The sequence below is a fragment of the Chrysochloris asiatica genome, unplaced genomic scaffold (assembly GCF_000296735.1).
Source record: "Chrysochloris asiatica unplaced genomic scaffold, ChrAsi1.0 scaffold00075, whole genome shotgun sequence".
NCBI classification, from domain to species: Eukaryota; Metazoa; Chordata; class Mammalia; order Afrosoricida; family Chrysochloridae; genus Chrysochloris; species Chrysochloris asiatica.
In genome coordinates, this window is record NW_006408593.1 from 12,318,419 (window position 1) to 12,339,069 (window position 20,651).

Below are 20,651 nucleotides of genomic sequence, written 5' to 3' on the forward strand. Positions count from 1 at the left end.
AATGTTCTCCCATGTAAACTATCACTCAATTCACAATAAAAAAAAAAAAAAAATCTATTGTTGAAAGATAAGCCTAACAGCATTGCTTCTGCTTGTTCTTTTAAGAATTTTGGTGGGTTTGGGTTCATTTGTACATTTTGGTCCTTAACCTATTTTGAGTGTTTTTGTTTATGGTGTGAGACATGGATCCTGCTTCATTTTTTTAGAATGTGGAAATCCAATTTTTCCAACACCATTTATTGAAGGCACTCTTCTTTCCCAATCTAGTGAATTCAGCACCTTGTCAAAAATCAGTTGATCACAGGTGTGTGGGTTTATATACGTATTCTCAATTCTATTCCATTCGTTTATGGGTCTACTATTGTATCAGTACCAGGTTGTTTTTACTACTGAATGTTGTTGTTGTTGTTAAGTGTTGTCGAGTCAGTTCAGACTCCTAATGACCCTGTAAAGGGTTTCTAAGGAGCGGCTGGTTAGTTTGAGATCGCCGACTTTTTAGATTATCATTGCTAGTATATACTGTAGTCATGGTGTGGCACTGTAGGATAGGCACTGGATTGCAAACTGCAAGGTTAGTAGATCAAATGTACAAGCTACTCCTCAGAAACCATATACACAGTTGCTGTGAGTTAGAAGCAAGTTGATGGTACTTAACAACACTCTATACAATCCAATAGATTTTTGTTTGTTGACTTTATAATGTGTACATTAGATGAATCTCTCTATTAGTTCTAGAAGTTTTTTTTTTAAGGACTCATGATTTTCTGTAGGGTCATGTCATCCACAAATAAAAATAATTTTATTTTTTTTCAATGTGAATATTTATTTTTCTTATCATATTGCTCTGACTAGGACTTCTAATCAATAATAAAAAGAAGTAGTGAGAGTTAGCATGCTTATCTTGCTCCTGACTTCAAAGGGAAAACTCAGTCTTTCTCCAGTAAATATGTTGGCTGTTAGCTTTTCATCTATGCACTGAATCATTTTGAGGAACTTCCCTTTGATTCTAATCTTCTTTAAGGTTTCTATTAAGAAAGGGCATTGGATTTTCATCATATGCTATTTCTGTATCAACAAAGATGATCAAGTGATTCTTTCCCTTTGTTCTATTGACGTGGTGCTACTTGATGCCGATTAACTATCTGATACTGAACTATCCCTGCATTCCTGGAATAAATCCCTTTTAGTCAGGCTGTTGTTGTTAAGTACCACGGAGTCGGTTTTGACTCATAGTGACCCTGCACAGGGTTTCCAAGGCTGCAAATCTTTCCAGGAGCAGACCGCCTCAGTCAGGGTGTATGACTCTTTTAATAGGCTATTAAGCTTCTGTTTACTAGAAGCTTCTGGTAAGATGGTTGACTAGACAGATGTACTACACAGACCCTCTACAACAAAGATATGAGAGACCAAATAGTTGAGTTCTGATCATCCAGCCATTGAAGCCAGGTCAAGTGGATATTATCTACAAGTGTGGGTGTTCTTCTACATATCCCTTCACATCTTATCAGTTGGACACTTCACACTCCACTCTAGTCCTCTGTGGCTATGTCACTGTATCTGGGTCCTGGAGTCCCCAGGTCTCCACCTGGGTTCACAGGAATCTATTGAACATGGTAGGACTTAGCTCACAGCTTCATTGCTGTTTTTCCCTCACTTCCCCTTATCGGTGACCAACATGGTCACCAGTCAGACTGCATGCCTGCTCGTGAATTCCCCTAGAGTCTTAATCTTAGAAGGGGATTTGCCCTGAAGGGATCTGACCGCTTGCCTTGATGTCTCCTGGGCGAGCAACTTGCTTGTTTTTGAAGCAGTCACTCGAACTGTCGTTATTATTTTGTATTTTTCCTGTCGGTTTTTCTTTCAAGAAAACACTGAGGCCAAGATAGGAATTCCTTGTAGGGCCAGGACCTCTGCTGTCACATGCCTCCCACCCCTACCTCGGGAGCTACTTGGCTTAAGGAACAGCCCAACCCAGAGTATTCTCTACTCTGGGTCCAACCGCTGCACTATTTTTTTTTTTTGGTTTGGTTTGGTTTCAGCCTTTTGTTGTTCCATTGTTTTTATTGTGTCTATTCTTTCTCCTACTTCCATTCCCTTGAATTTCACCTTTCAATCTCTGCTTTTGTTTTTCCTTCTTTTCTGTTTCTCATTTCCCCTCTTCTTTTTTCCCCTTTTGATCTTTCTTTACTACTCTCTACTCTCTCTTTTCATCTCCCCTCTTGCTGGGTTTTCTATATTTTTGTTGTTGTTTTTTAAAATTTTCCTTCAATTTCTTATTTTTTTATTCTATAGCTCCACACTTCCCTGCCCAACTTTTGTCTTAATAGCGGTTATATTCCTTTTTTCTGGTTATTGTCTATTTTTCATCTCTCTTTTCTTTTTATTATTTTATCTTTTTATTGCTGGTTCCTTGTTTGTTCATTATGTTTTGATTACCTGTATGTGTGTATGGGAGGAGTTTTTTCTTTCCCACCCGACAGGAGATAGCAATAATACCCATACAGTCCAGCCAAAACTGTACCCTCTGAAACTCCACCAACTCAGCAAGAGCCAATCCTAGCTCCTATATCACCTGATCAATGATAGACAGCAGCCAACACCAGGCATACCCACCCTAAACTGAGGTGCATAAACAACAAACAAGAACAGTGTACACGCTTCCGTTCTCTTAACTACATTCATAGGAGACAGTTGGTGAGAGCCTAAAGACATACCAACATATAATCATTAATTAAATACAAACATGGCAACCCCACAATGTCCTAGAGACAACAATTAGCTCACATGAAGAAAAAAGAGAAAATGGCTCAAAGAAATAATGAAGAAGCAGAGCTAGAAACTATTTTCTGAGGAAGAAAAAGTAATGGAACTAACTGAAAAAGAATGATATTTAGGCCTTTTTTTTTTTTCTTTTAACCAGCTGGAATCTTGGAGAGTGTTCAAGATAAGAAAAAGAAGGTTCCTGCTGTGGCCAGAGATGCTTAAGAAAATGCAAAGAAATTTCACAGAACTAAAGATCAAGTGCCTGAGAAGAAGTTTGCCCATAAGATGCTTCAAAAATGGCAAAGAAAGCTATCTATGACAAAGCCAAGCACTATCACAAGGAATATAAGCAGATGTACAGAACTGAAATGTGAATGGCTAGGATGGCAAGAAAACCTGGCAACTTCTCTATTATTTGTTATTAGGGTCAGAGGTATCAATGGTGTGAGCCCAAATGTTCAAAAGATGTTGCAGTTTCTTCCAGTTCACCAGATTTTCAATGGCACTTTTGTTAGGCTCAGCAAGGCTTCAATTAACATGCCACGTTTGTATAATCATATATTGCAGATCGTTATTTTTATTAAGTGCCAATAGCAACTCTTGTATAGGATTTCTGAGGAGCAGCTGGTGAGTTTAAACCACCGACCTTGTGGTTCCACACTTATCTTCCAGTCCAGTGTATTACCCCACAGCGCCACAACAGGACCAGGCAATGGGGATACCCCAAACCTGAATGCATTTAATGAACTGATCTACAAACGTGGTTATGGCAAAATCTCTTGGTAAACATGGATCATCTGCATGGAGGATCTGACTCATGAGATCTATACTACTGGAAAACATTTTGAAGAAGCAAATAACTTTCTGTGGTCCTTTAAATTAATTTTCTACACGGTGTAATGAAGAAAAAGATCACCCATTCTGTAGAAGGTGAAGATGCTGGGAAGAACAGATCAACAGCCTTATTAAAAGGATGAACTAAGGTGTCTACCAAGATCTCATGGCATATACATCACAAGTGCCAAATCATCAACAAACATCACATCTAACTCATATATTTTCTAATGAGATTAGCTAACTGTGAACTTTGTATTAAAGGTAAATTTCTCCTAGTAGGTTCAAACACCTTCCATATCATTCTACCTCCTCCCAGCACAAAATTGATGCCCTAGTTACAAGTGCAAGGCATCCAATGGACCATCTGACCCTACATTCTCTATCCACTTGGAAAACTGATTTACAGAACTACTGAAGTACACCTCCAAGATCTTATTTGACTTGGTTGTCATTATAGATTGGATTATGACCCCTCAAAATATGTGTTGCAAATCCTAACTCCTGCTATCTATGGTCATAATCCCACTTGGAAATGAATTCTTTATTATCTTAATAAGGTAGGATTAGTGTGGGGTGCACCTTAAATAAATCTCTTTTAAGATATAAAAGAGATTAAACAAGCAAGCAAAAAGAGCAGAGATGGGGGGAGATTTCAAACCTCATAAAGATTGCCCAAGGGCAGAAAGTCAAGAGACAAAACCTCTCCCCTGAGTCAACGGAGTGATTTCCGATCCCTTGATCCAGCACCCTGAATGAGGATTTCCAGCCTGTGGCACTGTGGGTTAATGCACTGGACTGCAAAGTTGGTTTCAATCACAAAATCGGAGGTTCAAGCTCACCAGCCACACCTAGGAAACCCTCTATAGGGTCGCTATGGGTCGGAACCAACTCTATGGAACTTAACAACAACAATAGTATTTGAAAGGTTGGTGGTGCAAACTCACTAAGCTACTGCTCAGAAACCCTATACAGGGTCACTGTGAGTCGGAACTGACTTGATGGTAACTCAACAAACATAGTAACAGCCTAGACTGCCTTGAAGAGACTGCTAGAAATGTGGACATTACATGTGTTTTAGGTGAGGGTTTAAAAGAAAATGCTTTTTATACAGTGGTAATTTCCTTCTGTTTTATGTAGGTTATTTATTACTTATGTTTTCCTCTGAGTACTGTTTTCGTTGCATCCTGTAAATTTTGTTATGTTGTGCTTTCATTTTCATTTGACTCTAAGGTACTTTTTATATCTTCCCTGACCCATTGGTAGCTTAATATTGTGTTGTCAAATCTTCATATATTTATTTCCCAAGTCCCACCCCCCATTATTGTTGTATAGCTTTACTCTGTTGTAGTAAGAGAAAATGTAAGATTCTCAATTTTTTTCAGTTTCAAGGTATTATTTTTATGCCCTGGAGTCCAGGTGTGGCACTGTGGGTTAATGCACTAGACTGTAAGGTTGGTCTGAAATGGAAGACTGGAGGTTCAAATTCACCAACTGCTCCTCGTAAACCCAACACAGGGTCACTATGAGTCCGAATCTACTTAACAGCACTTAACAACAACAATATTCTTATGCCCCAGATAAACCCTGGACTGCTAACCACAAGGTTGATAGTTCAAATTCACCAGCTGCTCCACAAGAAAGATGAGGCTTTCTGCCACTGCAAAAAATTTCAAACATCATAAACCCTCTACAAGGTCAGCGTGAGTCAGAATGGACTTGATGGATTTGGTTTTGGTTTATTCTTAATGCCTATTTGATAGATGAAGAAACTGAGACTCAGGTAAGTAACATAAACTACCTTAGATTGCACAGCTAGGAAGTAGCAAGGCTATTAGAACCTAGACAGTCTGGCTCTAGAGCCCAAGCTCTGAAACATAACCATAATGCCTTTCATGCAGTATACATTCTGCAATTGGGAGTTATCCTTCTCTGCCCACTCACCTATCATTCAAGCAGCACAGGCCAACCAAGAGGTGAATGCAAACACATTCAAAGTCTTTACACACTTGGATTGAGACATAGAAACCCTTGGTCCAAGCCTAGGTTCATACTGCAAACCTTTTCCCCTTTAGCTAAATTACCGCTGACTTTGTGATCTATAATCCAGTGCTTATCCTAGAATCACCGCACTCCCATTATATTTAGTACAAGGGCCAAAACACATGTGTTAGGAAAGCAGGCCATTCCCTAGCTAGACTGTATACTCCCTAAGGGCAGAACCATTAATGTGTATGATTCCCCAAACCAAAACCAAATCCACTGCTACAGAGTCAAGTCTAACTCAGAGTGGCCCTATAGGGCAGAGCAGAACTGCTCCACAGGGTTTCAGAAACTGTAAATCTTTACAGAAGTTACCACATCCTTTCCTATTGAACATAGGTGGATTTGAACCACTGACCTTTCTAACCCAACACCTAGACTACTGTACTAACTAGGGTTCTGTGATACTTAAAGCCCTGAAAAACACCAAGCACTTCGAAAGGGCTATGTACATTCTAATTGACTGTACAGAAATGCACAGGGGCAAAGTACCAGTGGGGAAAGATTAAGAGGAAAACAAAAAGAGGCGGGCACAGAAAAACTCAGTGACACAATATAAAAGGGACAGAAAAGTTCACTGGCAAGGTCCAGTATTTGTCCTAGAAAGGGCTGAAGAAGCAGATGCAATTCAGCTTAGAAATAGGGACAGAAGTTTTCAGTAAGCACAGCTCTCATTAGTGGTCTTTGGAGACGCTGTGAAGAACTATGAGAAGCAAGGACACAGATGCTTCAGTGAGGGGTGAAAAATCACGTGCGTAAAAGGTCCTAGATGCTGTGAGGCAGCAGGGATGGCTAGGTTTTATGGGCGGAGCTGTGCACTAACTTGTCTGTTTCCCAGGCAACCAAGCTAGCCCTTTATCGCCTTCACTTTCATCACTAGAGCAGAATGAAAGGTAATTGGGTTAATTATTAAAGCAGCACTAGCTAGTACCACCACCACTAATTGTCCATTTATCTGGGATTTATAAACAGCCATCTTAATTGATGTTGAGTTGGAATGTGCCACTCACTTTATTTGCCTGGTTACTGGGTACCAGAGGAGTAGAAAGCAGGGTTGAGTAAAGGACATAAAGAGTGAAACATCAAAATTACTCATTTCTGTTCATGCACATTTAAGTAATACAGTTATGGTTCTAAAGTGTATTCACTACTACTTGTTTTACCCAGATTTGCTAGTTCATATGCAGTGATTAAGCCATTTGTTGTGTAACACAGCTATGGTACCACATGGTGAAATCTGGCTAATTCCTAAAAGACAGTGAGGCTGAGGCCCCAGATGCCCACCCCAGTTGGCCAACTAAACTAGATAGGCCTCCTAAAAGCAACTCCCTAAAATAATAAGGTAGTGGGAGTCATCTAAGAGAGAATGAGGTACGAGCATTCGAAGTGTTTTTAAAGGAGATGGAAGGGACAAAACCCAACAAAATATGAAATTTAAACAGAAAATTCTTGTAAAAAGAATAAGTCTTTCTTACACATACCAGGTGATAAATGGAGGGGTGGTTAGGCATAAAATTATACGATTCAGTAATTACAAAACTGTTTTGTTAGGTTTGTAACATATGTAGATGCAATATATTTGAGAGGGCTTCAAAAAGTTCATGGAAAAATAGAACTAAAAGCTAAAGGAATTTTTCCACAAACGTTTTGAAGTCCCGTGTATGACAGTAACAGCATAAAGCAGTAGGGAGGGAATGGAGGTATAACACAGTTTCTGTATCTTATTGGAATTAAGTTTGTATAAATATGAAGTAAATCCTGATATGGCTTAAAAATCAATAAAGGAATTAAAATGATACATTAGAAAATAGCCATTTAAGACAAAGAAATCAGTAAAGGAGGACAGCAAACAGAAAGACATTAGTCACACAGGAAACAAACAGCAAAATGGCAGACAGAATAAATCTCACTATCTCACTAACAGCATTAAGTACAAATGGACAAAACAATCCAATAAGAGAAAGACTGTCAAACAGGATAAAAACAACACATACACACACACACAAACCCCCAAGATCTGAATATGTGTTATATATAGACTTTATGATATAAATAGATGAAAAGTAAAAGGGTAGAAGAAGGTATGTCATGCAAACATCAACCATATAAGAACTAGAGCAGCTGCACTGACATTAAACAAAAAAGACTTCACACACTAAAACAGCATTACTAGAAACAGAGGAACATTTTATTATAAAAAAGATATAGCAATTATAAACTTATGTGCACCTAATAACAAGGCACCAATATATATGAAGCCAAAACTGAAAAAACTGAAAAAGGAAATAGACAATTCAACAATAGTTGAAGACTTCAATAACCCACTCTCAATGGCTAGAACAACCAGACAGAAAATAGTAAGGCTACGTAAAACTTCAACAATGTGATCAACCAAAGAGATCTATCTGGCATTTATGTAACACTACAACTAACAACAGCACACATGTAATGTTTTTCAGGGCAGACCATATGCTAAGTCATAAAAAAACTTACTCAAAATAATTTAAATCTTACAAAGTATTCTTTCACACCACAACATAATCATATTAGAAATCAACAAAGAAGGTAACAGGAAATTCTCAATAATATGGAAATCGAACAGCACACTCCTAAGCAAAGAATGGGTTGAAATCATAAGAAAACATAGAAGGATGACTGGGTACAGGGCCATCTCTTGCCCAGGACACTCGACCAGGCTCTAATGACCTGTGACTAGGAGCAAGAAAATCCTTTAACATTTCCCATTGATATTAATCAAAATACTAAATTAAGTACATCAGGCCTACATCTGCTATGAGCAGACGCTCATTAGAATGAAAGCCAAAAAGATTATGTAGGACAGATAACTAATATCCTACAGTACTCAGGCCACTATCCCTCAGAAGTTTTTTAATTTTCCAGTAATTACCAGGAAACCGTCAAATGCTGGGGTTTCTTATTTCAATTTTATAAGACCTAAAACATGCAAAAAATATTACGTTTTGAATCCTTTTTGCAGAGACTCCTTAACTGAACACAAGCAAGACATGGCACAGAAGACAGAAAAGAGGTATTAGGAGTCAGACAGATCTGGTTGAATGTTTCTGGTCTGTCCTTCACTAACTGTTACATTGGACAAGTGACAGAACCTCTCTGAGCCTCAGTTTTCTTTCCTGCAGAATGGAAATACCACTACCTACCTCAGAGTTGTAATGATAAAGAGAGATAATGGAAATGACAGTACCTAGACCCTAGTAAGCAGTCATTAGCTTCATTTCCTTTTTTATTATCAATTTACAGCACAAAATGAGCGTTGTCTGCTAAGAAGTCAGCAGGGGGAGCTCCCCTGATTTTTCATATTTCCACACAAATATACCTACTAGAACTGTAGCTTTACCTCTTTACCTTAAATATACCTCTTTAAACATGGACCCATAATTTGTGCTGGTAGTGGGAGAATAACCTAGATTGATGGATGATTACAAATCTCCAGGAACCTACAGAACTGTGGAGAAGGCATGAAGACAAGGGATAAGAGATGAAGATTAACAGACTACCGAAATACTTCTCTGCAGTAGCTTCTGTTTTCTATTACTGCTCTCAGGGTTCTTGTGAAAGGAAGTGGTCAGAATGGATCTTCATTTTTAACAAATCCATTTCTGTTGATGATTCTGAATGGCTTTTAGCTAGGGTCCACTAGAAACAGAGGAACATTTGTGGTAACTCATGAGTTACTACAGTTGTTACCAGTAGGTCACACCTCCAAAAACTACAAGCGTGTATCTGTTTTCAACCTTCTAGACCTGCCAAATTTCTGAGCTTCACCTTTGCAAAGAACCACTCACCATCCAGAAGAGCAAACTTATGTTTGGAGCTAATAACCAAACAGGAAGACTGATGTATGATTAACCACCTAGACTGAGTTACAGGAGCGAAGGGATCATGTCTGTCCTACTCATTCATTATCTTCAGAGCCTATAACAATGCCTGGTACGTGGCAACTGTGGAACAAAACCTGCTGAATTTAATTGTTTTGAGACTCTAACAACCTCTTTCTAATCATACAAGAGAAAGTTACTTTCCAGGAAAACTTGGGTGTGCTTACTGCTAAAAGGCCAATTTTTCTTTCATTTGGAAAACCATTAAGGTGCCAGCACTACTACATATCACAAGTAAGTTTAATAAAGAACAAAACATCTTTATCCAGGAGGGTAAGGTCAGAAAAAGACTATTTTGTTACATAAGAAGACTTTTCTCAGTAAGCACCACTAGGTCATAAAAAGCTATGTCTAGGAACCATTTGTAAACCAATAAGACAGACTCTGAAGGTCAGCTAAGTACCCTGGAACTCTTTCCCTTGCCTAGATTGTGTTGTTGTTGCTACTGCTGCTAAGTGCCGGCGAGTTGGGTTTTGTGTAGGGTTTCTAAGGGGCAGCCAGTGAGTTTGAACCACCGAACTTGCAGTTCAAACCGACCTTGTAGTCTAGTGCATTAACCTGCAGTGCCACACACTAAGACTCCTAGATTCAGGTCCTGGGGAAAGAATGGGATTTTTGACATTTTGTCCTTTAAACCAGTTTTGCCAAGTAGACTAGAAAGGTAGGGTTAGAGCGCAAGCTTGGGTCTTGGTGTCTGGGTTCAGATCTCTCTCCCCTACTTCATAGCTATGTCACTTTGGGCAAATTAGCTCTCTGGGTTTCGGTATCCCCACTGGCTGATAGCACCTATGTAACTGGATTACATCACAAAAAGAAATGAAATCTATATAAAGCATTTAAAACATTTCGGTGTGACAGTGCTTCAAACTCACCAGCCACTCCTTGCAAACTCTATACAAGATTGCTGAGTCGGAACTGACTCGATGGCAATTAACAAGTGTGTGTGTGTGTATATATATATATATATATAGTATGTCTTCAATAAATGCTAGCCCTTTTTGTTGCTGTTATTTTATTTTGGAATCTTCTTGAGAAGAAGCAATCCAAGTGACAAAAAGAATCTGAAAAGACATCGAACTATTTACAAATGATGAGGACTTTTAAGAAAAGACCAGTAGAGCACGCCTTCCACCACCTTAGCATCCTGTTTGACACCTGTCTGTGAACTCACCTTGCTCGAAATGGACCCCAAATGCTCCTGAGCCAATGGTGACGCCTGTGTCTCCTCTGGCTCCTGCAAGAAGAGCTGCTGTTCCTGTTGCCCTACAGGTTGTGCCAAGTGCACCCAGGGCTGCAACTGCAAAGGGGCATCAGACAAGTGCAGTTGTTGCGTCCGATGAAGGAGACGCCCGCCCAGATGTAAATGGAGCCACCTGTACAATGTGGAAGTTATTTTCTCATACAACCCTGATCCATGTGCTAACTCCCTTTTTAAATAAAAGTAATGAATGATAAAAAGAAAAAAAAGAAAAGACCAGTAGGTACTCTGCAATTTGTACCTTGAGAAAATGAGGAAAAACTAGTTTTAATTCTGAATGGAACCCATATTCTATTTTAACTCGAGTGAGGTTATTTAGGAGTCTAGATTTCCATTCCCTAATAAGATGCTGCAACCTTTGCTAGTGAAATTTTATTGATAGATTTCACTTTTATAACTGCCTTGTAGAACTCAGCTCCTCTATACATAAATGAAATCAGGCCATTTGGAGTCAGACCTCTCTGGCATAAAGGAACAGGAAATGAATGTAAAGAGTTATTGAAGACAATGAAAATAAATAACAATAAAACCCCATAGCTGTTTAAAAAAAAAAAAAAAGCTAAATGCCAAGGAAACAGACAATTTATTTGCCTGCAGCAGAGGAACAGGACGCACTGTCTGGGGTTGTGGAGGTAAGGTAGATGGTGGATGGTGAAATAAGGAAGGGTGGAGAAGAGTGAGGTAGTGTTGCCTGGGGATAAGATCTCAGGAACTCACAAAGTACCAATCAAGGAGAGGTGTGGAACCTTCCAGGTCTATTTAACATCTAAGGACAGAGCCCTTCCTCAGATAAGACTGTTAGGAGAATAATGGTGGTATAGTTTCCTTCTGTACCAGGTCTAGGCTTACAGAGTCTTGGTATCTGTCATAAAAAAGGTTTCTGAGGTTTCTAGGACTTGGAGATGCGACAAAGAAAGTACTTGGTGGAGGCTAAAACCTCATGGCCAACCAGCTACCACAGCAACTTGGTTAGAAATCGTACACAAAAAAAACCTAACATTCTTCCAGCCTGACAGGTCCCCTCCCTGTCTCACATAGATGCCCCCTTACCTTTTTAACCACCACATGGCTCAGGTTTTCCAAAACAGAATACCATTTTGAATAAAGATGCTTATTAAAGATACATCCAAATGTGGTTTCAGTTTTATATCTTTTATGCCTTCACATACATAAATTTACAAGTTTGGGAGGAGGTATGCCTGGGAAATAACCCTGGTCAGAAAAAGGGGGGGCGGGAAATCCTGCTCATTTCCTTTCCTACAGGAATACTGTGAGCCAGCCCCCAGGGTCTCCGCTCCCTCCTCAGAAGATTGCACATTGGCTGGAGGCTGCATGCATTGGCAGTCCAAGAGTTGGAGAGGTGTGTGTTAAGTTCCTAATTTAACCACAGGATCTGTCTCATGAGGAGCTCACCAACCGAAACCTGAACAAGACACTTTTATCATTCAATTAAAAGTTGGCCAGAACCTAATAGTTGGAATAAGATGTAGCTGGTTTAAAAAAAAAAATTTTTTTTTTAGAATGTGAATGATGTGGATATGGGCAAGAGAAACCACTAGTTTTTTTGAATCCAGCAGTTTGTTGTCTTGAAGTTTAGAACTGAGTACTGGACTACAAAGCAGAATTTTCAGCCAAATGTCATCAAGACATGGTCACATCAACAGAGGAGAAGCGGGAAGAGGCCTCATCTGCCTCCCAGCCCCTTTAAGTTTTCAACATCCACAGAAACATTTCCTTACCTGCCAGGACCCTGTTAACAGAAGAGTGAGTAGCCAAGCCAGGCTGTCCACGTTCATGAAAAATCCCAGCATAAGGCAAGTACTCAGGCAGCAAGAAACGCCTATAAGAAGGAATTGTGTGTGAAAAGCCTACTAAATACTACTAAAAAACAAAGGAGATATATTATCTATCTACTCTCAAAAATCAAGGAGCTCTGGTAGCGTAGTGGTTACGAATTGGGCTGCTAACCTCATAACCGCAGTTTGAAACTACCAGTGGTTCCGAGGGAGAAAGATGAGGCGTTCTGCTCCCGTAAAGATTTACAGCCTCGGAAACCCTGTGTAGGGGTCGCTATGAGTCGGAACTGACTCCATGGTACTTAACAGCAACCCTCAAAAATCAGGGGTAAGGGACCCAGTGAGCCTACAAAATCCACAGCAGCCCACAAAAGAATCAACATTTCTCGAATCTGTTCTTTCTCCCTGACTTTCCTTATACAGTTTCCCAAGGCTTACAATTAAATAGCACACTCTTGATGCCACTTTTTAATCTTTTTACTGTAATCATTTCTTGCCAAGTCTCTTAAGTACAGGGCTAGACTAAAGGTTCACTAGGAAGTAACAGCAGATATGGACTGTCCAAAGACCAGAAACTAGGTTTAAAAACTAAATTCTAGGCTCTCATAAAGACTCCCTCTCTGTGGCTGACTGCCCAGTTCTTACCTGGGGACAAAACGTCCTAGTGAAGGTGCAGACATCCGGGCATTGCGGGGAGCTCGGTGCCTGGATCGGTCGCCATTGTCCCTGGAGAAAGCAAAAAGACTACATATAAGAGTCACTAAGGCCAAATAACCTTGAAGACAAACATCCCCAAAACAAAATTCGTACACTTGGAAGAATATTTCACAGAAATGAGTCAACTGCGTGTTCAGTAATCGGTGCTACACTGATGCATTGCATCTGCGGAGCACCTCCACTACAAGATTTACAAGCATTTATTGACAGTTCAGAAAGGAGGAGGGTTTTTCTTTACTTCAGTTAATGCTATCTCTGAAACCTCTAACATCTGATATTGGAATTAGGTTTAGATCTTACATGGCATCTGAAATCATGTTATGTACATGTAAACTTCTTTCTCTAGACTAAAAAATGCAAAGAAACTTTTTTGTTTGGGGGAGCTCTTGAAGGAATAAAAAAATTCCCTCATCAAACTCATGCAACAAATGGTACCTTCAAATGAATCTGCTTAGGTTCTTCTTGATAAGGAAAAATGTAATTCTATCCTAGGCCATTTGAGTTTTAAACAAAGAAAAGACAAAGGTGTAGGTGCTTTCTTTATGGATGACTGAGTTCTTATACCACTTTTTCTCTGTTCTTACCATGTCCCATCCTAAGGTTCTCTAATAATCTCAGACGACTTTTTGAGTAAAAGTGATAAAAGATCACACAGTACATATACGAGTACATTAGCGAACACGAATCCCAAAGCAATAGTAAAAATTTGACGATAGCACGACTTCATCTTGCTTATTTTTGACACCTCATCAGGAAAAACCATTCCCTTAAAAAGAGCATTATGTCTGGTAAAGCAGAGGGTCAGTATAAATGAGGGGAACCCTCAATTAGAAGCGACACAATAGTAACAATAAAGGGTTCAAATGTATCAAACTTCATGGAGCTGGCACAGGACCGGACAACGTTTCATACTGCAATACATAAGGTCACCTTAAGTCGGAGCTGACTTGATGTGTCATTATGTGGGTTATTCACATTATGCCATTTAACCCTTGTAACTACCCTTACGAGCTATTATTAGCTCTGCTTTACAAAAAACAAAACTAAGGAGCAGAGAGGCAAAGCAAAATGCACAAGATAAGTGGTTGAGGCAAGAGTCAAAGAAAATCTGACTTTGAAGTCTCTGCTCTTCCCACGACACTTCACTGCTTCTCACCAAAGAGGAAAGTGGCTTCAAGCAGCTTCGATTCCAATGCATAAAAGGAACAATAAGCCAAAGGGCACTGGCTGGACAGAACAGTTAATTAGCTGCTTAACCAACTCCACAAAATAAACGAACCTCCAAGAGCTTGAACTGGAGCATTTTCTGAATTCTTCCTTCTGATTATATTCAAACCAATGAGATTATCTTCAGACTGGCCTTGGGACCAATGTTAAGGGCAACACATTGGCTTTCTAGTGAGCTAGTGGGAGTTTCACAAGCCAGAAACAAAAGACTATGAAGGTTTTTGTTATCTTGGTGGGGCTGGCTGCTGAGCATTAATAGACAAATCAATACTAGGGGTATTGGAAGCTGACCCATTAAAAAGTCAGTAGGTAGTCTTTACTTTCCCAAAAGAGAAAAGTAGTTATTATATTCCTTTGAAATGAAACACGATAAAAAACGGAGAAGCAACGAGAGAGAGAGAGAGAGAGAGAGAGAGAGAGAGAGAGAGAGAGAGAGAGGAAGAGAGAGCGTGTAAGCGAGCGTATGGAAAGCAAAAAGAGATTAAAAATAACAATGCCATTGGAAGTTCCTGATCTAAAGACTGCTGTCACTGGAGAGCTCCAAAATTGTGAGAATGTTTTGGTAGCCATATGCACACAAAGTAATAGTTGAATACCAAATCAAGAGGCTAGCTCCCAAAGCAAACCTATTATTTTTCAAACGTATACAGATTCCAATTAGGATTAGTAAAGTACTAATATATTCAAGGAGCACTGGTGGAACTGTAGTAGGATAAGCACTGGATTGCTAACCACAAGGTCAGTAGTTCAAATCCACCAGTAGCTCTGCAGTAGAAAGTCAAGAATTTCTGCTCCCATAAAGATTTACCACCTCAGAAACACTCTACAGCAGGGGTGGGGCATGTCTGGTCTGTGGATCATATAAGGCAGGCCCACCAAATCATTTGGTATGGCCCTGCCAAGGCAAATTCAGTTCCAGCCATCACATGATTTGTTGCTATTATGGGCCATTGAGTCGGCTCCTACTCATAGTTACTCAGTATAGGATTTCTGAGGAGTAACTGGTACGTTTGAACGGCCAATTTTGTGGTTCACACCGACCCTGCAGTCCTACACTTCCCCTGCAGTGCCACACATCACACTGTTGTTGCTAAGTGCCGTCAAGTCGATTCCGACCCATAGTGACCCTGTACAGGATTTCCGAGGCTGTAAATCTTTACAGTAGCAGAAAGCCTCATCTTTCTCCTGCGGAGCAGCTGGTAGTTTTGAACTGCTGACCTTAAGGTTCGCAGCCCGTTTCCTAACCACTACGCTACCAGAGCTCCTTACACATCACATTACTGGTGAGTTAGTTAAATATTTGATCAAATAAAGCAGGTTAACATTTAAGTTGCTAATTTTGGATCATCTGCAAATGATGTTAGAAGTTTTGACAGAAAAAAGGTTCCTCACCCGTGCTATACAGAGTCACTATGAGTTGGAACAAACATGATGGCAGCCAACAACAATACATTCAAAAGTACAATCAATTCATGATAGCTTTTCATTATTGCATGCTTTACTTATCAATAGGCACTAGAAGTACAATTAATGGCACGAGAAGAGTTAGAAACTATTTTGATGTTAAAAAGGGTTATATAAACCTCAGAAAGATTGAAAATTAAGCTAGAAAAAATAGCACTGTGAACAAATCTAGTAACTATTCTACAGCTGGCCTTCCCAGAATCACACTGTTAAACTGACAGTTTGCCTCCACAAGGTCCAAAGCCAAATCTGTGATCCACTTTCTTCTGGACAACGAACAGCTTCCTATGTGCTATTAGCAATGCTGAAGAGCAGGCAAGAAGAAGCCAATTCACCAGTCAGATCAGCTGATCTACTGATAAACTAATCAGCTGTTGCCAAAATCCTAAGATGACACAGAGCTTGGGAAAAACACACAAGTAGACAACTTAGAAAAATGGGAAAACATGGACAGGACTAGGGAAAACTGATTACATACTACAACCATCTTTTCTTTGTTATTAAAACCTACAAACAAACCACAACCTCCTCTAGTTTGAGATCACAGTTATCAGTTGTTGTTGTTGAGTGCTGTTGAGTCAATTCTGACTCGTAGCGACCGTTCAGTGGTTACCACTAATAACTGCTCTAACCAGGGACACAACAGAAGGTCCCGTTTAGAATGGGAGACAAATGTAGACCACAACTCATATTCATAAAGAAGACCAGACACACTGGAATGAACCCCCAAGACTATCACCAGCAGTGATAGTTTTTAGCCTGAAACTGAAACCACCTTCAGAAGTCACCTTTTCAAGTCAAATAAGAGACTGGCTTATAAAATAATAGACAAAAATCATAATAAATTCAAGTATTATAAAAAAATGTGTAAAGACCTGGAGTTAGAAAACCAAAAGGGAAGAACACACTTTACATTTCTCAAGCTGAGGGAACTGAGGGAAAAAATCAAGCCTTAACTTGTAATACTGAAGGAGTCTATGTGCAAAACACTGAAGATGCAGATATCAAAAGAAGATGGAAGGAATACACAAAGTAACCGTACCAAAAAGAAATGGTCAACGTTCAATCATTTCAAGAGGTAACTTATGATCAAGAGTCAATGGTACTTAAGGAAGAAGTCCAATGTGCACTGAAGACATTGGTAAAAAAAAACTGGACTTTGGGAATTGATGGAATACAAATTGAAATCTTTCAACAAACTGATGGAGCATTGGAGGCACTCATTCATCTACGCCAAGAAATTTGGAAGACAACTACCTGGCCAACTAACTGGAAGAGGATCCATATCTGTGCTCATTCCAAAGAAAGGTGACCCAACAAAATGCAGGAATCATTGGACAATATCATTAATGTTGTATGCAAGCAAAATTTTGGTAAGGATAATTTAAAAAATGGCTGCAACAATACATATTATCAGGAGGGACCAGTCACTGGAGAAGGACACCATGCTTGGTAAAGTGGAGGGTCAGGGAAAAAGAGGGAGATCCCCCAATGAGTTGGAATGACATAGTAGCAGCAACAAAGGTCTCAAGCATAGCAGCAATTTTGAGGATGGTGCAGGATCAGGTAGTGTTTCATTCTGTTGTACACAGGGGGTTGCTATGAGTTGGAATTTTAACAACAATAATAACAACAAATAAAATAGTTATTACCCACGAGGAATGTGCTCCTTAAAGCAATCAACTATACAAGAACATAAGGGCAACATTTATCCAAATGCAAAGATGAGAAGTCAAAGAAATTGCAGGTGAATGGAACAAATTGTGCACAAATTATTGAATGACGGTTTAAATTTTCTAATAAAAGAAAATGTTTAAAAAAATTTTTTTAAACCTAAAAACAATCAACTTCTTTCTCATTTCATTTCTCCATCCATTTAAAAAAAAGGAGATGGAGGGAGATCAAATATGGCAAAGATAAAGGCCTTACAGTGTTAAGATTACTGAAGAATATAGAGAAGTAAGAATGAATTCTGCTTCCTCAGATACAAGCAAAGTATCAGATGGGTACCATACACAAGAGGCAACATATGTCAATGGAGATGCATGTGCTGATTTTGGGGCTTATTTAACATTAATTTTGATTGGTTAATGAGAACTAGGGACTATATGCGACCTCAATGAAATGTAGAGATGACTTCAAACTGAAATTATACAGAACTCTATCTAGCAAAGAACTAACAGAAAGAACCCAGAATAACTGAAAAATGTGATACACAGGGCTAACACAGAAACATGACACTGCCAATGGAGGAGAAAAGAAAGACATCTGAGGGCAAGACCTGTTGGTATCGAGTTGATTCTTACTTAAAGCGACCCTGTAGAGCAATATAGAACTGTCCCATTGGGTTTCCAAGGCTGCAGTATTCACAGAAACCGACTGTCACATCTTTCTCCTACAGTGGGGCTGGTAGGTTTGAACTAATAACCTTTGGCTAGCAGCGGAGTGCGTAATTACCATACCACTAGGCTCCTTGGAAGACCTATACAGGGTTGCTTTGAGTAGCAACAGACTTGACAGCATGGTTTCCTTAGGGGGAAATGTTGTTATTGTTGTTAAGTAGCTGGTGAGTTTGAACCGCTGACCTTGAAGTTCAAACTGCCTTTGGTCCAGTGCATATCATACACCACCACACCAAGACTCTTGGGGGGGGTGGGGGGGGGCAATAGCCTACAACAAAAACAACTCAGACCACTTGCTAACCAGGAAACAAAAAACTTCAAAAATTGAAATGGGTAGATTTCAAAGTCAGAATGGTCAACCAATGAGCAAGTTAAGCAAGAAGAGGGAAAAAGACCCTGGGCTTTAGTGCTGGCATCTAAAAATTCCAGTGCAAAGCCATAGTGCCAAATAAACCAGAGGTGAAAAGAACAACTGTGTTCCTCTAGATTCTGTACTCTAGAAAGAAGGGAGGATTCTGAGCTAAGGAGTTGAAATGGAAAACCAAATTGATGAACAGGGCATTTGGGAAGAGGAGAAACAATGGGAGAGGGGAAAGTACTAGGAGTTCTAAGAAAGCAAAGGAATTCAAAATACTGAAGATGTGCTTAGAAAGCTACCTTCTGCTTTTCTTGTTGTATTGTTAAGTGAACCCAATCATTTCCGACTCATAGCAACCTTATATAGGGTTTCCAAGGAGTGACTGGTGGGTTTAAACCACCGGCCTTGGGTCAGTCCAGTGATTATCCTATAGCATCACACCAAGACTCCTACATACTCAGAGTCTGCCATTCTGTTCAGTGCTTATTCCAGGTCAACATAAGTAAGGATCTAAGAGATGAAAGAGGCAAACAAATCTGACAGGCACTGAATATGAGTGGACTGAAAAATGTTTGCCAGATGGACAGTGCGAAAAAGGAAGACAAAGAAGATTGTTTATGTTTGGAAAAGTTGTTGTTGTGTTAAGTACTGCTGAGTTAGTTCTGACTCAAAGAGACCCCATACAGGGTTTCTGAGAAACAACTGGTAGATTCAAATCACCAAGCTTGCTGTTAGGAGTCCAGTGCTTATCCTACAGCTTCACACCAATTATTGTTGTTGTGAAGTGCCGTCAAGTCAGTTCCGAACCATAGCGACCCTGTATAGGGTTTCCAAAGAGCAACTGGAGAGCTTAAACTGCCAACCTTGCAGTTCAAATGGCTTTGCAGTCAGGCACATTAACCCACAGCGCCACACCAGGATTCCGGCTGAGTACCTGGGTCTAACATAACAGCCCAAGGGTTTTTAAAGGAGGATTTAAACAAAGAAAAAACTGTGACCACCAGACTGCGTAAATAGGCTGTTACTGCTCCTCCATCACAGGAGGACTGTTTCTCACCAGAATACTTTTCAGGGAAACACCTGAGAAATCTTCAATTTCATCAGCAAAAAGATGCCTTTAAGTCAGCAGGACAGAGTTGGCTGGATTATTAATGGCTTTCCCAGTTGCTGAACTCTGTGCATCACTGATTAATTCTCAGAGGGGGCATCTGGTAAGGGGAGGGGAAAATAAGTAAGACTTTACAAGTTAAAAATCACCACTCAAACAATCAAGCATCCAAAGCAAGTGCTGAATACCAGAAGATGCTCCTGAGGAAGAGGGGAAAAGAAAGCATAGCAACTCTTCTGCTAAATGCCCAGGATGAATAGTCTCACAGAGAGGCGATCATTTAAAGGCATGAAAAACGCACCTACAGATTGTTGTCTGAGTCCTGGAGTCCTGACCAGACAGTCAGGTTGTCACTGCTCCTCAGTGACAAACCGCTCTGACTGACTCGACCAAGATAAATGAAGCTTTTGTAGCAAGAAGCTCAAAAGGCCATTGTCCTCTTGACAGCACATAGTGGCTGAAAATGAACTAACAAATTCACACTTGCTTCCCTGAGCTTCCCTTTTTCTACTCAGTCTCCAGATAACAGAAGGCACTGTCATTTTGTTCATCACTGAGTAAGAAACTGAGGCCCAGGTCTCATCTTGCAAAGACTGTGCATACATGGAAGGGCTCAGATTTCGGGAAGGCAGGCACAGTTCTGGGTGAGAGCATACATAAGGGTACCTAACAGCAAAACTGGAATCGCAGAACTTTTATTTTCCTATTCTCAGCCCTAGCACAATCCACATACATCATATATATATATATATATATATATATAT

At 39.8% G+C, this 20,651-nt stretch overlaps 1 protein-coding gene across 3 annotated transcripts in view; it reads right to left on the minus strand.

Annotated features, from left to right (window-relative positions):
- Positions 1-20,651, minus strand: part of AMBRA1 (autophagy/beclin-1 regulator 1) — a 148,897-nt gene that overhangs the window by 73,509 nt on the left and 54,737 nt on the right. For all 3 annotated transcript variants that reach the window (XM_006865059.1, XM_006865058.1, XM_006865057.1), the window contains 2 exons: positions 13,257-13,337; positions 12,555-12,655 (listed from right to left, as the gene is read on the minus strand). In XM_006865059.1, coding sequence (XP_006865121.1) covers positions 12,555-12,655; positions 13,257-13,337 — 182 coding nt within the window. The remainder of the gene's footprint in view (positions 1-12,554; positions 12,656-13,256; positions 13,338-20,651) is intronic.